The sequence below is a fragment of the Cynocephalus volans genome, chromosome 16, assembly GCF_027409185.1.
Source record: "Cynocephalus volans isolate mCynVol1 chromosome 16, mCynVol1.pri, whole genome shotgun sequence".
Lineage (NCBI taxonomy): Eukaryota > Metazoa > Chordata > Mammalia > Dermoptera > Cynocephalidae > Cynocephalus > Cynocephalus volans.
The window spans coordinates 15,468,495-15,487,654 of NC_084475.1; the positions used below are offsets into that span (position 1 = coordinate 15,468,495).

The 19,160-nt window shown below is 43.8% G+C and overlaps 1 protein-coding gene across 1 annotated transcript in view; it reads left to right on the forward strand.

Annotated features, from left to right (window-relative positions):
* Positions 1–6,936: 6,936 nt before the first annotated feature.
* RAB37 (RAB37, member RAS oncogene family) overlaps positions 6,937–19,160 on the forward strand; it is a 58,695-nt gene continuing 46,471 nt past the window's right edge. The window contains exon 1 of the mRNA XM_063081197.1: positions 6,937–7,008. Within this exon, the coding sequence (XP_062937267.1) occupies positions 6,937–7,008 (72 nt within the window). The remainder of the gene's footprint in view (positions 7,009–19,160) is intronic.

A 19,160-nucleotide genomic window follows, 5' to 3' on the forward strand; every position in this document is an offset into this window, starting at 1 on the left:
CTGGAATTTTGCAGAAATAGAACATACAAATAAAGAAGGGGAACTGAGTATGTCAAATTCAATAGTCACTGGCCCTGAAATCGAGGACTGGAAGAAGAAACTGAGAACCACCTTGAGACTCCATATGCCCTTGTCTACTGTAACACTATTTCCCAGCAGAGGGAGCTGAGACAATAGGCAGATGCCAGAAGAGGAGAATTAACAGCTGAAAACAAGGAACTGGCTGGTTAGCTCAGTTGGTTAGAGCACAGCCTTATAACACCAAGGCCATGGGCCCAGATCCCCATACTGGCCAGCCACAAAAAAAAAAAAAAAAAAGTTGGCAACAAGGCTGGACTTGTAATGCAGCTGCCCCTCTCCCTGTTTGGGGGAACATGGCATAGGAGAATCTATGCCCATACAAATTATTTCCTCAGCATGTGGAGATAGTCCTCTACACTGTTGGTGGGACAGTACACTAGCACAGCCATTATGGAGAAGAATATGGAGGTTCCTCAAACAACTACAGATAGAACTACCATATGACCCAGCAATCCCACTACTGGGTATATATTCAAAGGAGTGGAAATCATCACGTCAAAGGGATACCTGCACTCCCATGTTCATTGCAGGTCTATTTACAGTAGCCAAAATACGGAGCCAACCTAAGTGTTCATTGATGGATGACTGGATAAGGAAAATGTGGTATATATACACAATGGAGTACTACTCAGCTATAAAGAAAAATGAAATTCTGCCATTTGCAACAACATGGATGAGTCTGGAGAAAATTATGTTAAGTGAAATAAGCCAGCAAAGAAAAAGAAATACCACATGTTCTCACTTATAACTGGCTGCTAGGTTGGAAGGAAGAGAAGGAGGGAGGGAGGGAAGGAGGAAGAAATGAAGGAAAGAAAGAAGGAAAAAACTATATGTTGAACTTGCAGAAGGAGAAAACAAACCTAAGGATATTAGAGATGGGGGAGAGGGAGGGAGGGAGTTTGGGAATTCACAGGTCAGGTAAAGAGCATAAAGAAATATCATGATTTGAAAGAATGAATATGCTAATAATAAATAATAAGAAAAAATAAAAATAAAGAAAAGAAAATATCTCTGTTAAAATTTTTAGACTAGAAGCTTCACAAAATGAATCACCCATCCTGAGAGATGGTCTGCAAATGTATTTACCAATGACACTTGAGAGGCCCCAAATATCCAAGAAATATCAATCAACAATATAATGCCTATAAGAAATCTTGTCTTTGGAAATTGCATGTTAATTAAAAATGTTACCAAAAGGTCCAGAGAGCATGAAACCCAGAAAAATGAAAGTGGAGATTAAAAATTTTCTGCTATTTCCCAGGAGAGAGAATACTCTAACTCTAAATGAAGGAGTTTTGGTTTCAGCTCTGACAGGTAAAGAGCTGAAGTCATCATCCCTGTCCTCACAACAAGAAAAGGCTGGGTGAACTGTAAATCAATGACTTTTCTTGGACCTTCGGAGAACTGAGTTTGCAGGGAAAATAGCTACCCTGAAATCTGCAGAGACAGATGAATCCAGAAATTCACAGCTGAGATCTGCTCACCTGGAGCAGAAGCCACTGGAGCCATGAACTCGTAGGAACACCTAAAAGGTAATGTTGAGGAACTGCTGGAGGCTGACTGTGGACGAATGCAAGAGTGAGAAACTACTGGGAGCCACAGTGTTAGGTGAGCCCCCCATTACCATGGGCTTTGCCTCCAGGAACCCCATCAGGTTCTCACATGAAGATTGAGAAAGAGCCTCAGAGGTGTGGCAGGGGGAGAGGGGAGGAATCCTTGTGAAATATACCCAGAGCCTCCTTGATAACAAAAGCCTACTCTTCAGGGAAAAGATCTTAGCAGAGCCTTGTCCCAGAGCCATGAGGGAGGAACATTCCTCTTATCCAGCTTCCTCTAGCCTTCCTGTCTCACTAAAGTGGGTTCAAGAAAAGCTATAAAAAGAAGACACATGTGAAAGTCAAAAGCCAGAGATGCAGACTCACAACGAGAATGATATTTAATTGAAAGATTATAAAACACTTCCCCTTCCCCACACCTTATCACTGCACCAACAGGGTGCCAGTATAATAATGACAGGTTATAGATAAAAGAGGTGCAAGACACAGACTGTCTGTCTGAGTACGGGTACTTAGGGAAGACCATTGTCAGAAGGGGAGACAAAAACAAGAACACCAGGAGAATTTGAAGTCTCTGGCACCTATAACTACAGCAAACATTAAACAAATCCCATCTCCTAGCTAGATTATCATAAATCCTCACACCAGAGACCTATTTATCTCAGTTCCTGTTACCTGATGCGACATGCCTGGCTTTCAACAAAAAAAAAATTTCAAGGCACACAAAAAGACAAGAAAAAACACAGTCTAAAGAGAAAAAGAAAACATTAAAAGCAGACTCAGATATGACATAGATGTTAGAATTATCAGACAGGGAATTTAAGCTAACTGTGAATAATATGTTAAGGGCTATAATGGATAAAGTAGGCCACATGCAAGACCATATGGATAATGTAAGCAGGGAGAAATAAAAACCACTATAACAGAAGTGAAGAATGACCTTAATGGGCTTATCAGTAGACTAGATATGGCTGAGAGAAGAATCAATGAACTTGAAGATAGGTCAATAGAAAATTCCCAGACAAAATGCAGGAAAAAAAAGAAAAGAAAAACAAAACAGAAAACTCAAGAACAGTGGGACAGTTTCAAAAGATGTAACATACATGAAATTGAAGCACCAGAAGAGAAAAAAGCAGAAGAAATACTTGAAGTGATAATGGCTGAGAATTTTCCAAAAGTGACCAGAGAAACCAAACCACAGATCTAAAACACCAAGCAAAATAAATTTTTTTAAAAAAAGAAAGAAAGAAAGAAACTACATCTACTCATATCACATTGAAAGTGCAGAAACCCAAAAACAAATAGAGAATTTTGGAAGAAGCTAAAGAAAAAGTAGCTTATCTATAGAGGAACTAGGATAAAAATTACAGTAAATTTCTCATTGGAAAGTATGTAGGCAAGAAGAGAGCAGCATAAAATATTTAAAGAGTTGGGGAGAGGGGAGACTCACCAATCTAGAGTTCTATATCCAGGAAAATTATCCTTCAAAAATGAAGAAAAAATAGAGACTTTCTCAGACAAGCAATTGATGAATTCATCATTGTCTGACTTTCCTTGCAAAAAATGTTTAAAAAATTTTTTTAAGCACAACAGTGACAATATATCAGAAATGTGTATGTACATAAAGCAAAGGAAGGTGGTAGAGAAGGAATAAATGAATGTAAAATAAAACCTTATTTTCCTTATTCTTAATTGAACTACAAGATAACTGCTTAAGGTAACAATAGTAATAATGTATTTAGTGATTATAGCATGTGGATAAATGACATGAATAACAGCAATGTCACAAAGGATGGGAGGGAAGAATTGGGAATACTGTTTTTAAGATACCTGCACTACATACGAAGCAGGAATAGGGTTATTTGAGGTTGGATTTAGTTTTGTTTTTAAAATATACTATAAACTCTAGGACAATCATTTAAAATTTTTAAAGAATTTTTTGCTGATATCTTAAGAGGAGATAAAGTGGAATCATAAATTGCTCAGAGAATTCAAAAGCAGCAGCATCTGGCAATTAATACAAAACGATTACAATCATGGTTGATATCAATCCGAATATATTAATAATCACTTTCAATGTGAATGGCTTAATACATCAATGAAAGGACAGAGATTGTCAGAGGGAATAAAAAACCAAGTCTCAATTATATGCTGTCTACTTTATAGAATTTTATATAATTGTATATTATATTATTTTATTATACATCACATATAATATTAGAAGAACTATATATTATAAGAAACCCACTTTAAATATAAAGACTCCAAAGATTAAAAATAAAGGGATGGAAGAAGCTATACCATGCTAATACTGATCAAGAGAAAGGTGGAGTAGCTATATCAATTTCAGGAAAAGAAGACTCAGAACAAGGAAAATTATGGGATAAAGAGGGACACTACATAATGAGAAGGGGGTCGGTTCCCCAAGAAATATGTATGCACCTAAAAATAGTGTCAAAATACATGAGGGAAAAACTGATAGAACCACAAGGAGGAAAAGATAAATTCACAAGTATAACTGGAAAATTCAAAACCCTCTGTCAGTAACTGATAGATGTAGCAGCGAGAAAATCCGTAAGGATATGGTTGATTTGACGAGCACTATCAATCAACTTGATCTGATTGACATTAAGAAAAGTACTCTATCCAACAACAAAACACACATTCTTTTCAAGCTCGCCTGGAACATTCACCAAGACAGACCATAAACGCACCTTAACATATTTAAAAGAATGGGAACATATCAAGTATATAATTTTAAATTAATAGTATTAATTATTTGAACATAAATAACCCTAGAACAAATAAAATTGATTAATCATCCTATTGCATTTCATCGGACACATTCCCTAAGGAGTATTTATTTTCCTCTACTTATATTGTTTGCTCAACAATACACCTTCTGATCTCCTCTACGTGGCTAGTGCCTGCTCATGCTCAGCCCAAATTTAAAGACCAAAAACTTTAATACAGTGTAATAAAAGCATAAAAAAAGTTAATATGCATAAACAAAACTCTGAACATGGCCCACATGATCTGGTCCTTACTTAACTCTCCCTTCATTCCTCTACTTTCCCTCTCTGGCCTCCAGTCAGAGTGGCCTTTTTTTAGCTCCTTGCCACCATAACACCTTTGCACATACTGATCACTTTGCGTGGAACTCACCCCACAACCACCACAACCACCACCTCCTTTGCCTGACAAATGCCCACTCTTCCTTCAGATCTCAGCTTAAACATAATTTCTCATGGAAGTCTTCTATCACTGACCTCAGATCAATTCAGATCTTCTGTTATAATCTCTGAGTAAACAGATGAAATTATGTGTCTGAACCTTTAGAGCTCAAAACCAGACCCTAAGAAGCAGTGACCCTTCTGAGGAATGTGAGGTTCAAGGCAAATCAGCCACTGACCTCTAGAACCTTATGTACAACATCACGGTTGGTGAGGAAGCTCAGAATAAAGCTAAGATGAGAGGGTCTTCTAAGCTATTGGTTTCTAACTTTACTGAGTACAGAAAACTTTAAGAATGTAATGAAATCTATGCGACATCTCCCCAGAAAAAATACACATAAGCAAAACTTTTTATAGTGTTTTCAGGGCTGGCCAGTTAGCTCAATCGGTCAGAGCACAGCATTATAACACCAAGGTCACAGGTTCAGATCCCTGTACCAGCTAGCTGCCAAAAAATATATAAACAAATGAAACTTCTATAATGTTTTCAACATTTCACAGCTCCACTAAAGTCCATTTATTAACCTCAGGTTAAAAACCCCACCATAGGCCTAGTGAGAATCTCATACACACAAACACTGGCTCCCTGGCTTTGTTCATTTAATCAATATTTGTTGAGTATCTACAGTATAGAGATTCCAAAGATAATAACACATTGTAAATGAAATTTGCTTTTCAGTTGAAAAGAAAAGATTTTTACATGCATTGTTTTTCTCTTTACAAAATCCCAATAAGGTAGGTAGAGATTTCTCTACCTACTTTACAGCTGAGAAAACATAAGCAGTCCCAGAGAACATAAGTGATTTAGCCAAGGCAACGCAGCCAAGAAAGGATTGAAACCCAGGAGTAAAATGCACCGTTCTAACCCTAAGGCTGGCTCTTTCCCTCCGTGTTGATATTGACTCCAAGGACCGGTGGTGATAAGACTTGTTCTTAATGAGGTAGTTGCCCTGCTAAATACCAGAGTCATCATATGGAGATAACCCCCAAGACCACAGCCTCAGCCCCAATTCCCATGGTGGTCAGTGCGTGCTCTCCTATTCCAGGTGGTGATGCAACTGTGACAATGGAAGGTCTCAGCAGCAGGATTCCCCAATCTGAAGTATTCAGAGTTCCCCAACCCCTTGCCCAGAGAGCACAATATCTCACGTGTATTGAGTTCTTAGTACATGCCAGGCACTGTTCTAGGCCCTTTACATGAATGAACTCATTAAATCCTCAGAAGAACATCAGGAGGTAGGTACTATTATTATCTCCATTTTGTGGACCCTTAGGAGAGATTAAGTAACTTGCCCAAGGTTACACAACAAATCATTTTCAGAGGCAAGATTTAAATTCTGGAACCTGTGCTCTTAACCAAACCAGCATCCTGCCAGTCCTAAGCAAATTCTTCTTAACTTTTGGGGGTTCTATGCACCGTAGAAAGTATAATTAAAGCTCTGGACCCTCTCCCTAGGAAAATGCGGTTAAGGAGAATTTTGCATAGTATTTCGGGGACTTCAGGGACCCCTAAGACCCACCATCTGTCGACCTCAGGCTTAGAACGGCTAATTGTCTCACACTGGAGGGAACTGTCCAGCAACTAAAAGAGAAGCGGCTTTAGCGTCGCAGGACTTCGCCTCTGCAAACGCCGGAGGGGAGCTGAGCTGCATATGCGGCGACGGGGATGCTCATTCACTGAGTATTAAGAACGGGAAGCTCCCAGGACTGCAGTGCCCTGAGAACGCAGCCGGCTCACTGAGGCTCCGGAGTCCGGTAGCTGAATGAGATACGCACGGACCCCCAGCTAGACTCGAACCCTGTGCACCTCCCAGCATCCTGGAGTCACGAGACAGGGGATTCGGAGCGGACGGGCTCTCAGAACTCTGGTCCCAGGCGCTCAAGGGCGGAGTCGCTGTTCCTGGTGCTGAAACGCCGCGGGAGCTGTCCAGTGCTGAACACGGATGCAGCCGGACCCGCGGGCCTCACACCGGAGCCCGCCGCACCCAGCGGAGCCCGGACCGAGCTTCTGGGAGCGCTGACGCAGAGCACTGGGAGACCAGGAAGCAGCGAGCTCCGAGCCGGGTATGGACCTGCAGAGACCCGACTCCTACCAGGGGGGAGCTGGCTCTGACTTCAACGAACATGTCCTGCATAAGGTAAAAATCTGCATGACTCCATCCCAAAGCTGGGAGAGGACTCCGCAGGAGTTTTCTCCGTTCTCCTCTCTTTGCCTGGCTGCGAAAGGAGAGGGAGAGGGGGGAGCCACCAGAGGTTCAGGTTGTCACGAGCTTCATCCATTCAGTTAGATCACCTGTGTCCCTTTCTCACTCCCTCTCTCCTGCCCCTCGCCCGTTTGAACTCCCGTGTATGTCGTTCAGCACCTGAGCTCTCCCTAACCATTGTGGGAGGATGATTGTGTCTTCCCACCAGTGCTTCACAAGCTCCAGCCCCGTAGGGTCTTGGTAACAGTGGCCAAAGACCTGGATCCCTGACCAATTTGGCTGAAAATAGACATAGAAACGATCTGCAGCAGAGATAAACTGTTGTTTCCAAACCAGACTCCCTCGTGGCTCCAGAAAGCTGCCCTCCAGCCATGACTCACTCATAGCCTCCTGAAAGAGCTTGCTTATTTCAAAGCTCTAACACATCCGTTGTTTCCCTCATTCAAGTTACTTATGCAACTCGATTCTCAGTAATGTAGGTCTCCTGAAGTGGATGTTGGGAAAAGTAGCAGCCTCTCTCTAGGTAACATTTTTTAATCCAAAATTCGTCATTTTGAAAGACTTATAGCCTTATATTTGCTATAAGATATTATTGTGCCCCATCCCTTTCCTGGCTTGGCCATGTCCTACTCAAGGCCTTATACTTCCTACTTTGCTAATACAAGCTTATCTGTTAGTCCCCTGAAAGGACTATTCTCGAAGTTTTTAAAAATCAATATAGCACTCAGAAGTCTATGGATGCAAGCTTTGAAATAACCTGATCCACTCTCCTCCTCTATTACAGTTTATACTTGAGGAAACAAAAGTCCAGAGAGACAAAGTGACCCGTCCCACAAAACAAGCTGGTAAATGGCAGAGTTGGTACTGAAAGCCAGGAATTAAGACTCCAAGTCTAGTACTCTTTTCTCTAAACCTTTATTAAACTTATCAAAGAGGGGTCCATGGACCAGCAGCATTAGCTTCACCTGTGAGCTTTTTAGAAATTTTGACTACCAGGCCCTGCCCAGGACTGCTGAATCTGAATCTGCATTTTAACAAGATTCCTAGGAAATAAATATGAACAACAAAGTTTCAGATGCATGGCTCTGTGCCATGCTGGTTATTACTGACACAAAGGAAAGAAAATCAACTATGAAGGAAACAGGTCTGTAGATCTGAGTAGTCCATGTGACTCCTCCCCTCAGATCCCTAAAACCTCAGGGTACAGAGAAGAATAAAATTTTACAGCAATTTCCCCCAGTCTGGAAGTTTTAAAAATCATAACAGTTTAAATTAAACTAGAATAAGATCTGTTTTCTTTTAGGCTGTGAATCTAGCCCCAGTAGAAAGTGCATGCAAGCGAGGGAACAGAATTACAAATAAATTATAAAATCATCCTGGTTACTAGATATATGGGTCTCTAAGTTGAAACCATCTTATTAAGATATAAATATTCATTTTGAAAGCTTTAAGATTTGGAGGTCAGATTTTTCAAATTCTTCATCAGATGTGGTCTTTCCTACCTCAAGTACCCACACATGATATGTAGAATGTAGCCCATGAAAATTTTCACTTCCGTTGGGTTTATTGATCACTAAATTGAAAGAGATTCTGTTCCTACAGGTTCCAAAATATTTGAAGACATATGTTTATTTACTACTAGTAAATGCGTGCTCTTTTCAGGTTGGTGGTGAGCACCTTGGAGGCAGGGCCCAACAGAATGACATAAGTATGTAAGGGAAGTTTTCCTTTTTACATAGTGCTGATAATGTCCTCCTAATATTATTTTATGATTGTGCATGATTTTTTATTGTGGCCCACTTAAAAACATTTTTGTAAAGGGTCAGGGTATCAACATATTTGCATTATTTTTAAGTTTTCTATAGTTAGAGTCCAAAGAATTCCTTTAGAACATATTGGCCATGGGAGGTGGGGCTACCCTCAACATTAGTTGCTGAATGAGGATTTTTTAAATATACTTTTTATTGAAATATAAAAAACATAAGAAAAGCCCAAATCTTATGTGTACATCTTAATGGATTGTCACAAAGTAGACATACTTGTACAGCCACTACCAGAATGAAAAACATTGCCATCTTCTCAGAAACCCCCATGTTCCCCCTCCAATGCACCCTCCCCGCGTCCACCCCAGAGGTTACCATTATAGAGGAAGAAGTATCATCTAATGTTTGACAGGCAGCTAAATTTTGTGTAGGACAGTCCTAGAAATGTGCCAGATAAGAGATATTGTTATCTAGTATGATGGAAAGAAACCCCAGGCTTAGAATCAGCCAGACTTTGATGTAACTTTCAGCAATGTCTATGAGTCTTACTTTTCTTAGCTATAAAGTAGGAATAATAATAGCTGGCTTATTGTTTTTTGAGTAAGATTGTTAGGTAATAGTATGTAAAACATACATGTAATCTCTGGAATATAGGAAGCATTCAATAAATAGTGATTTTTATTAGGTCACACATCTTAGGCTCCAAAGCAACTTTAATAGGCGTCACATTCAGTCTCACGTAAAATGATGAAGCTTTGCGAGAAAAGCAGCAGGTTCACACCTCAGAAACACACCCCCCCCCCCATGCACACACTTCACAGGCACAGTCCCATGGGAATAAGCTCACAAAATCCAACCTATATAAAAAGCATGACTCCTGTGCAAACATCCCAGTCCTAATTTCCTATGCTGAATATCTCCTTTCTCTGGGAGGTGAAGTGTGGAACATAATGGAACCTCTCATTAAAATTCACTTATATGAGGGCTGGCCCATGGCTCACTGGGAAGAGTGTGGTGCTGATAACACCAAGGCCATGGGTTAGGATCCCTATATGGGGATGGCCGGTTAGCTCACTGGGTGAGTGTGGTGCTGACAACACCAAGTCAAGGGTTATGATCCCATTACCGGTCATCTTTTCTAAAAAAAACATTCACTTATATGAAAAACATATGACAAATATCACTGGCATTGGATGGCACTTGCACTTTAGTCCTAAAAGTTGGAAGGTGACCCAGATGAAGCCCAGCAACTCTGGGAGCACTCCTGGAGTGTGAGCTGGAACTGGGAACTGCTTGGAAATATTGAGTTCATCCATCACATGATTGGAGTCTTTAAGCAGAGTGTCTGCTCTTCTTACAAATCTGAATATTTGATGCAACTAAATAATTGAAAACATATGAACAACCTTGCTGCTCTTTTCCTCTCAGAACTGTCAGTCCTTTCTTGCTGCTGGTCCAATCTCAAGAGCCATGGAGGTCAATGATGCCAGTTAGGGGCTCAGGAACAGCCCATGGATTGAGTTCTTGTTGTGGCAGGGCCTGACCTTGAACTCTGGGAAAATGAACAGAGAGGGTAGAGCTTTTGCCCCAGAATCTAGTGAATCAGGACAGAGGGACTTCGGTTAAGTGCTTAGTTTCCAGTTCACCATCACCAGCTCTCTGGTGAACACCCACATTCCCATCTTGTTGCAAGAGGAGCAAACAATTACTAGGCCAAAGTCAGTCTCCTCTGCAGCATCTTCAGACAGATGAGGGGGCAGAAAGACATAGAGTGTCATTTGTCCACTTATCCAGGGCTTGGTCCTTGTTAGATAAAGGAAATTATCAGGGAGTTAAGGAGGAAAGGTCTCTGTCCTCCGAAGTACTTCCATTCCCTCTGACTCTGCTCGAACGCCTTTTCTAGATGAATGGCAATGCTCATCGCTACCACCTGCCCTCCTCTCTGGCACTTGTCCTACACTTCCTTCTTCCACATTCTCCAACTAGTCCACGTGTTTCATCTTTTCATTCATCAGACATGCATTGAGCATTTCCAAAGTGTAAGGGACTAGGCAGGACATTTATAGACCACATACGGAATGCTTCCTTCCTCCAACAAGACTGTACCTATAAGGCACACACACAAATGGCTATAATACTGTGTAATACTTGGATGAATCATGGTCCCAGAAGTGCTCTAAGGAAGATGCAGGGGGATGACTCAGGAAGAAGGGGTCGCTTCTGACATCAGTTTGAAATGTCCTCTCTCACTTATGGCCTCTGATAAAAGTTGACATCTAGGAAAGACAGAGTTCCATGTACCAACCAGCCTCCCTCCCCCATGGGGCTGTCACCCACTGATCCTAGAGAAGGGTCTGGACACAACAGCATTGTCCTTTCCTGCCAGAAAATCATCCTTTCTTTGACCAAAGAAAGACAAATAAACCTGCTATACTGTTTTCCTCTATCATTCTTTATCCCTCAGGAGCATTTTTTTTTTTCAATTAGACAATCTTAACAGAACACAAATTTGTGGTCAAAGAATCCAAATCTACAGGAAGATCCATGCCCTGTAGGTGAAGAGATTTTACTTTCAAAGCAAGTGCACTAGCTCCTGTTCTTGCCAGATTTCCATTCTCAGCTCAGGAACATGTAAGAAAGCCAAGAAAGGCTAGCTGCTCCCTGTGCAATGTTTCCACTTGCTCACTGACCTCTCTTGCTTGCTCTGAAGGCATATGGATAAATAAGTGAAGTGTATATTACATCAGTGACAACCAGGGCCATCTGGGACTCCTTTTGCTGATTGGTCGGTCCTGCCAGACCCTGGAGCAGGCACTGGCCTGGGGAGTGGTGCTGGCTGGTTCTCTTGGATACCCTCAGCAGGAAATGTTGATGGTGACTCAGTCCAACATCTCTAAGTCATTTTCCAAACTCCTCAGGCTTTTTTCTCCTAAGCATTCTTCCCTCTAATTTGTAGTTCCTGGGCCTTTTGTGAGCAAGTGTCAGATTCACGCATGCTGGTACACTAGTGATCTCTCATAAGCTGTTCTGGGGAGGGGTTTTGACTTTTTCCATTTTCAGGGCAGGAAACCCAGCTTTGCTAGAAGTAAACAGCCAGAGGTGAGCACCAGGCTGAGGAATTGTTGAACTGGACATTTGAAGTGGCTCTAAACTTATCCCAACATGCTCCTTGCTTCCTTCCTCCCCTTTTCAGGCAAGAGAAACCATCCTTAGAGCCTGCCAGTGAGAATGGAGATCACAGCTCCTTTGCTAACTTGCTCAGGCAATGCGGTTCCCAGCTGGGAACAGCCCTGGACATTCTCCCTCTGCCAACCAGAGATTTTCTGGGGCCAAGTGAGAGCGCTCCAAGCCAGCAGCAAACAACAAATCTGGAAATCTTAACCCCTCACTGACAGCACCAGTCAGAGCCTCGTGCTGCTCCTGAAGGTAGCGAGGTCCCAAGTGGTGCACTAAAATAAAATAACTGGTAGACCAGCAGCACTCAAGAATTCCCCTAGCAGATGGCTCTTATCTTCCTGACCTTGACACCAAGGTCTGTGTCCTCCCTTCTTGTTTGTATTTCTGTTTATTAGCAGATAGTTTTTACCCATTAACACAAGGATGTTGTTTAATAATTTGTGCTTCTGCAAATGCCACAGGGATACTTTTAGGTGTCTTGAACCAAGCTGTGTTTGAGCTCATATTTCCTCTAGCTTGCTAGTCCTCCGGCCCTGGCTGCCACTAGCACACATACACACACACACACATACACACACACACACACACACTACACACACCACACACATGACTCACATACACACCACACACACTCACACCATACACCACACACACTCACACCATACACCACACACACACACACCACATGCACACACACACACCATACACCACACACACACCACGCACACCACACACACTCACACCATACACCACACACACACTACACACACCACACACACACAAAAACACACACCACACGCACACACACCACACACACTCACACCATACACCACACACACACTACACACACCACACACACACACACAAACACGCACACATACCACACACACTCACACCATACACCACACACACACACAAACACCACACACACACACCACGCACACTCACACCATACACCACACACACACTACACACACCACACACACACTACACACACATGCACACCACACACACTCACACCATACACCACACACACACTACACACACCACACACACACAAACACACACACACACACACCACACACACCACACACACACACTACACACACACACACACACACACACTCTACACACACCACACACACACACACCAGCCCTCCTCTCATAAGCCGTAGGCAGGTCCAGTGATGATGTATTCTTGTCTGTCTCTCCTTATCTTTAATTATAGGCCTTTTAAAAGCAAAGCAAATCTTTCCCCTCTTCTTTTTCCTCCCTCCCCTCACCCATTTGAATTTTGCATCTACACCACTCCCCAGCAATACTGTTTATTAAAAATTGGATCTGTCACGTATCAGAGCAATAACCCAGGGGACAGTCAGGAGCTGGTAGCACCTGCGTCCTCCAGCCCCTCCCCAAGCTCACACTGAGAAGCCATGTGACCTTTGAAAGGGGACAAGTCTGCTCGTACAGACCCGTCCAGATGAGGCAGAGCCCACTCCAGCCCCTCAAGCACCTTCTCCTCTCCGTGGGGACAGTCCCAACTTCTGTCTGTACCCAGATTCTTCCTTCTTTTCTGGGTCCCCTTCTTAGTTTTTATTAGGTTATGAACTGGGCAGTATTAAAATCATCCCTGCATTATAATCTAGAGGGACCCAGTAAGACTAATAATTGTTTAAATGATAAAAAATAAGCAGAGTTCATTTGTGTAGCATTTTACTGTTTACAGAAAAAAAAAACTTTAATATATGCTATGACGCTTTATACTTACCACATGCTTTTTCCAGTAGATGTTGTTAATTCCATATTATAGATAGGAAAACGGAGGCCAGTGAGTAAAAAATGAAGTTACTTGCTCAAGGTCACAGCTGCTATTGCAGAAATTCAAAGAACTACAGCAGACGATGTGACAAGCCCTGTCCTAAGCACTTTACGTTTATTAACTCCTTTAATTCTACAACAACCCTATTTTAATCTCATTTTACAGATGAGTGAATTGACGCATGGAAATATTAAGAAACTTGACTTAGGTCACATCCAAGCAGGATGGAGATGCAGAGAGATCGAGTCAGGAGGGATGAGAGGCTTCGCCAAGGGGGTGGCAGATCGTCATTATTTCAGGGTATTGACAGCAGTCCAGTGTGTGGATGCCATGGGTGTGCAGCCCAGTTTTCCCCCTCACCCAAGAGTGGCTCCATCCCTCCAGGCAGGCTTGTGTTAATCACACACACAAGACTCATGCATTGCCCTAGATGCCAAGCCATGTTATAATCAGGGGACTGCTTGCTAAGCATAAAATTCAGGGAAAAAAAGAGACTTGGAGGATTCACATGTTTAATGCTATCAGACTGATGTGGTTGGTAGCTGGCTGCACTGATGTTAGCCTCAATCGACAGCCCCTTCATCCCCTCCTACCCCTGGGTCCTCCCCGCCCTGACCTTGGCTCCCTCAGCTGTGTTTGTCTGTGGCTTGAGTCAGGCATTCTATTATCTCCGGGTCGACATTTCCTGCATTGCCATAGGTACCACTTGCCTTTGAGCTTGAGAATGTCCTGGACTTGACCTGGTTACAGACCAGGGTGGAAGAGGAGGCTTTCTCATCAGAAACCTCTATCAGCCATATCCAGACCTGTCATCTCACATCCCTGCCTCCATCCCACTCAGTGCCTGTGTCAGGGCCTTAGGGACTTGGATGTCAGGAGTGAGAACCATGAAAGAGTGAAAGGGTGATTGGAGCCATTTCCTTATACCCAACCCCCATCCCTCTCCACATGCCCTCCTCAAAATCTGACACTTCTGGCTGGGAATCTGAGAATCAATTCAGCAAACATTTGCTGGGCACCATATGCCAGGTGCCAGGAATGAAACCCATTCCCAACTCCCCACGAAGCTAAGTCTAGCCAGCTTGGTTGATCAGAGGGACAGCACATAAGAGATGATTCAGGCCATGTCAGACTTCAGACTAATGTGACACATAGACCATAGTGCCCATGAAGACACCTTAAAGGTCAGGGGCCTCTGGTCTCATGTGGTGGGAAGCTGGGCCCTCAGGGACCAGGTCAAATGCCTGTAGTTCTCTATGGCTGCCAAGTTGAGGGTCCTGACTGAGTGACTGGTCTGAGTGGCTGTGAAATCCACAGGTCCAGGAGGGGACCCCCCTCTGAAGGCCAGGATGGCTCTGGGCCACCACCTGCCTGTCCATCACAAGCCTGACCACCACCTGCTCTGTTCACCACCTTTTCCATCTGCCTCCTGCCCTGACCACTACCTGTTCTATCCACTACCTGTTCTGACCACCACCTGTCCTGCCCTGTCCACCCCCATCATGACCACCACCTGTCCTGCCCTGTCCACCCCCATCATGACCACCACCTGTCCTGCTCATCACTTGGCATGTCCATCCCCTCCCCTGCTCACTGATTTTCCTAGGGCAAGAGGTAGCTCATTAGCAAAGAAAGAGAACTGGGCTTGGGGCTTCATAAAGCTGGGCTTTTGTCGTGGCTCTGCCATTAATGAATCCTTGGTCATTCCATTCAAAGAGCCTTTACAATTTGCACAGCACTTGCACATAAATTATCTCATCTGATTTCTACAGCACTGAGCATAAGCAGCACAGGCATTATTATTGACTGTAAAAGGGGAACTCTTGTAGTCAGGACCCTTTTGATTGCCAATTATAAAACCCAATTCAAACTGGCTTGGGCAAAAAGAGAACTCATTGGCCCGTACACCTGAGAAGCCCCGGGGTGCTGCTGATGCCCAGCTCAGATGGCACTGGAGACTCACAGTGACCTCAGTCCCACTCTCTCAGTCTCTCGACGGTCTTCCCTCTGGCTTGGCTTCATTCACAGGTAGGCAGTTCCTCCTGGGGCCCCATGATCACCAGCAGCTTCAGGAACACATCCTGACAGCTCCTAGATTCAGCTAAGGTCCTGGATCGAATGCTCACGGGAGACTGAAATGGTCACATGCCCATCCTTGAACCAGTCACCGCGGCCAGGGGATGGAATACGGTGAACAGCTTGAGGTTGCATCACATGCCACCTGCAGATGCAGCCGGTCCCGCCCAAGCCTCGTGGCTCAAGGGAGGAAGAGAGTGGTTCCCAAGAAAAATGGGGGTGGTGTTAGCTGTAGGCCAGTCATGCACAAACAAAGACGTCCCATATAGTCCTGAGCGAGGCTGGGTCCCCACAGTCTTAGATCTTTAATGAGCACTGACAGAAAAATAAATGAATGGAACTCATCACTGTCCCACCCGAACTGGGCTCTTTGTGTCCCACACATGGTGTCAGTTAAGACTAAATAACCAGACTTAGGTTATTAATAACCAGACTTAGGTTATTAATAACCAGACTTAGGAAATGAACTGATATCATCCTATAAAGTGATTGGCTTACTGGAGCTGTGGAGCCAGACCTCCACAGGTAGTGCATGGTACACGTGGTACAGGTGGTGGTCAGGCAGGGCAGGAGGTGGACAGAAAATATAGTGGATGGGACAGGGAGTAGTCATGGCAGGTGGCAGACAAGGCAGGGGGTGGTCAGGACAGGTAGTGAATGGTACAGGTGTTGGTCAGGAGAGGGGATGGACAGGGCAAGAGGAGGTCAGGACAGGTGGTGGACAGGACAGGAGGTGGACAAGACGGGGTAGACAAGAAAGGGGGGGATAGGGCAGGGAGTGGTCAGAGCAGGTGGTGGATAAGACAGCTGGTGGTCAGGACAGGTAGTAAATAGGACAGGGGCTGGTCAGGACATGAGAGAAGATGTGTGCAGTAGCTCCTGAGGGACCTACCATGGGTAGCTGGGATCCACTTTGAGAAATATCGGCAGGACAGAAGGTTACTTTGCTGACTTTGAAATCACAACCATATAGCACTTTTGGTTACACACATTTTGCAGAGGAGGAAACAGACCCTGAGGGACATTCAGTGATTGTCCAAGGCCACTCAGCAGGCGATAAAAGACAGAACCCCAACCAGGGCTCTGACTGCAGACCCCAACTCTTCCCATCATTACAGTGGACATCCCTCCCTTGACCCCCAGGGCCCTCAGGGAAAGAAAGGCTTGGACTGGAAGTTCGCCCAAACCTCTTCTGTCACTGACCTCCCAAAATTCTAATGGAACCCTGGTAACACTCTCAGCCTAGCCCAGGACAAACACCAAATGGAAATCCATGCCAATGAGGGACATTCATTCACAAGGCAATTCAAGACGCTGCCTTCAGAGCCGCTCAGATAAGACAGGCCTAAATGCAATGAGTCACCCTTAATTGGGTCTCAGGAGCAGAGGAGCCAATGACAGTATCCCCTGGGGATTTGCCTCCATCAAAACCCAACTGCAGGATAATAAGCTCAGGAAATCAAGCCAAGATTTACTGACACCGACATCGCTCCTGGGTGGAATCACCTTTGCCTCCCCTCCTCTTTCTCTCATGTCTGCTCTCATGTCTTATTGTATTTTAAGACAAAGTACTTTAACCACCTCTCCACTGGTTCTATTTTCACTTGCCACCTGCCAGACAAAAGGGCATTTCAATATGAGGACACAAAGTCTCTGGGACTTAGTCCTTCTGCCTTTGCAAAGGCTGTGTGAGGTTTCAGAATGAGTAGACGGCGTGAATTTTGCAGCTCCTTCCAGTGACCAGATGGCAGGGGCTGAGCACTGTGGCTGAGACCAGGGGGTGACCCATTGCTTCCCTGTGGCAGAAACTCTCAGCGTCCTTGATCGAGGACAGCATTCTGCTTGGAAATGCCAGCAAGGAAAAACAATGTGGCTGCTGAGTGACAAACCAATCACCAGATCCTTAAATAACACAAACCGACTGTGCATTGGTTCATGGTTTTATTGGGAGAGACAAATAATAATAAAATAAGAAGAGGCTTTGCTCTGCTAATAGTAGGTTTTCTATCACACGGGGGTTCATGATGTCTCTTTTTTCCTTCCGACCCTGGGGAACAGTGTTCCCCTCCTTTATTCTGAGACCCTATACCCAGAGGGAACTTCAGCAGCACGAGTGAGTCAGTCATCCTTTCTTGATGCAGAAACTGCAAACCCTCAAGACAGAGCCATGTGAGGGCTGGTCACAGTGGACTCCTGTGGGGAAGGGATTTGTGCAGGGCAGCAGGAATCTGACTGAAGGGGCCCTTTCACAACCGATAGAGGACCACGGGGTCCCTCCTGAGTGACACCCTTAGTCAGTGTCCGGACAAACAGGAAGCTAGACAACACCAGGACATGGTAGAGAGGACCATGTCTAGAGAATCGATGTGAACCAGATCAATGGCTGCCAATTCTCAGTTGATGTGTAAGCACCAGCCCTTGCCAGAGCATCAATCGATTTGTAGGAAATTACACACACACGTAAAGAGATGTTGGCATAAAATCACCAAGTGCCCTTTCTTGGGAAACACTATTATTCTGAGAGTTGGGTGCTCAAATGTCCTTTCTTTTATGAAATTATGGTGATAACAGATGGGTTCATAGAAGTTTTCTTAACCAATCCCTCACTTAACCAACTTACTAGATCAACAAATACCCTTTAGTCTCTTGGTGAAACATGCTGACCACGTGCCTGTGGTGCAGTGACCACCCACACTGGCAGGTTCTTCTCGAGAAGGGCCCTCACTTCTGCGCTCACCTGTTGCAGTGGCTAGTTAACGAGGGTCTGCTGTGTTTGGGCCCCAGTGTGTTTATGCTGGTCATACATGTTAACTATAATGATGTGATTGAATTAATTCATTCATAAACTAATAGAGTAACAGAAAAGAATATTAATCAATGAAATAAGAGTGTAAACAAAAAAAAACTCATTTCTACAAAAACTAACTCAAATGCTTTGGAAAGACTCCATGAAAGCATGTCATTAAAAAAAAAAATGCTGTCAAATTGGGAATGCGTGAGAGAACTATAAAATATAGGGAGGAAAAACATAAAAATGAAGAAGGATTTTGCAATCAGATTGCTTCATAGGTGTCTAGAATTTCTTGCTTCATGTTAAAGAAACTGAAACTCCAAAACAATATTACAACATGTGTGTGGTCTGTGCAGGAAAGGCAATGACCCCTGTCTTTCTGCAGACCCACAGCAAAGAAAAGTCCTTAGGACTGTCTACATCAATGCACTAGCAAATTACTACACATTTAGATATTTGG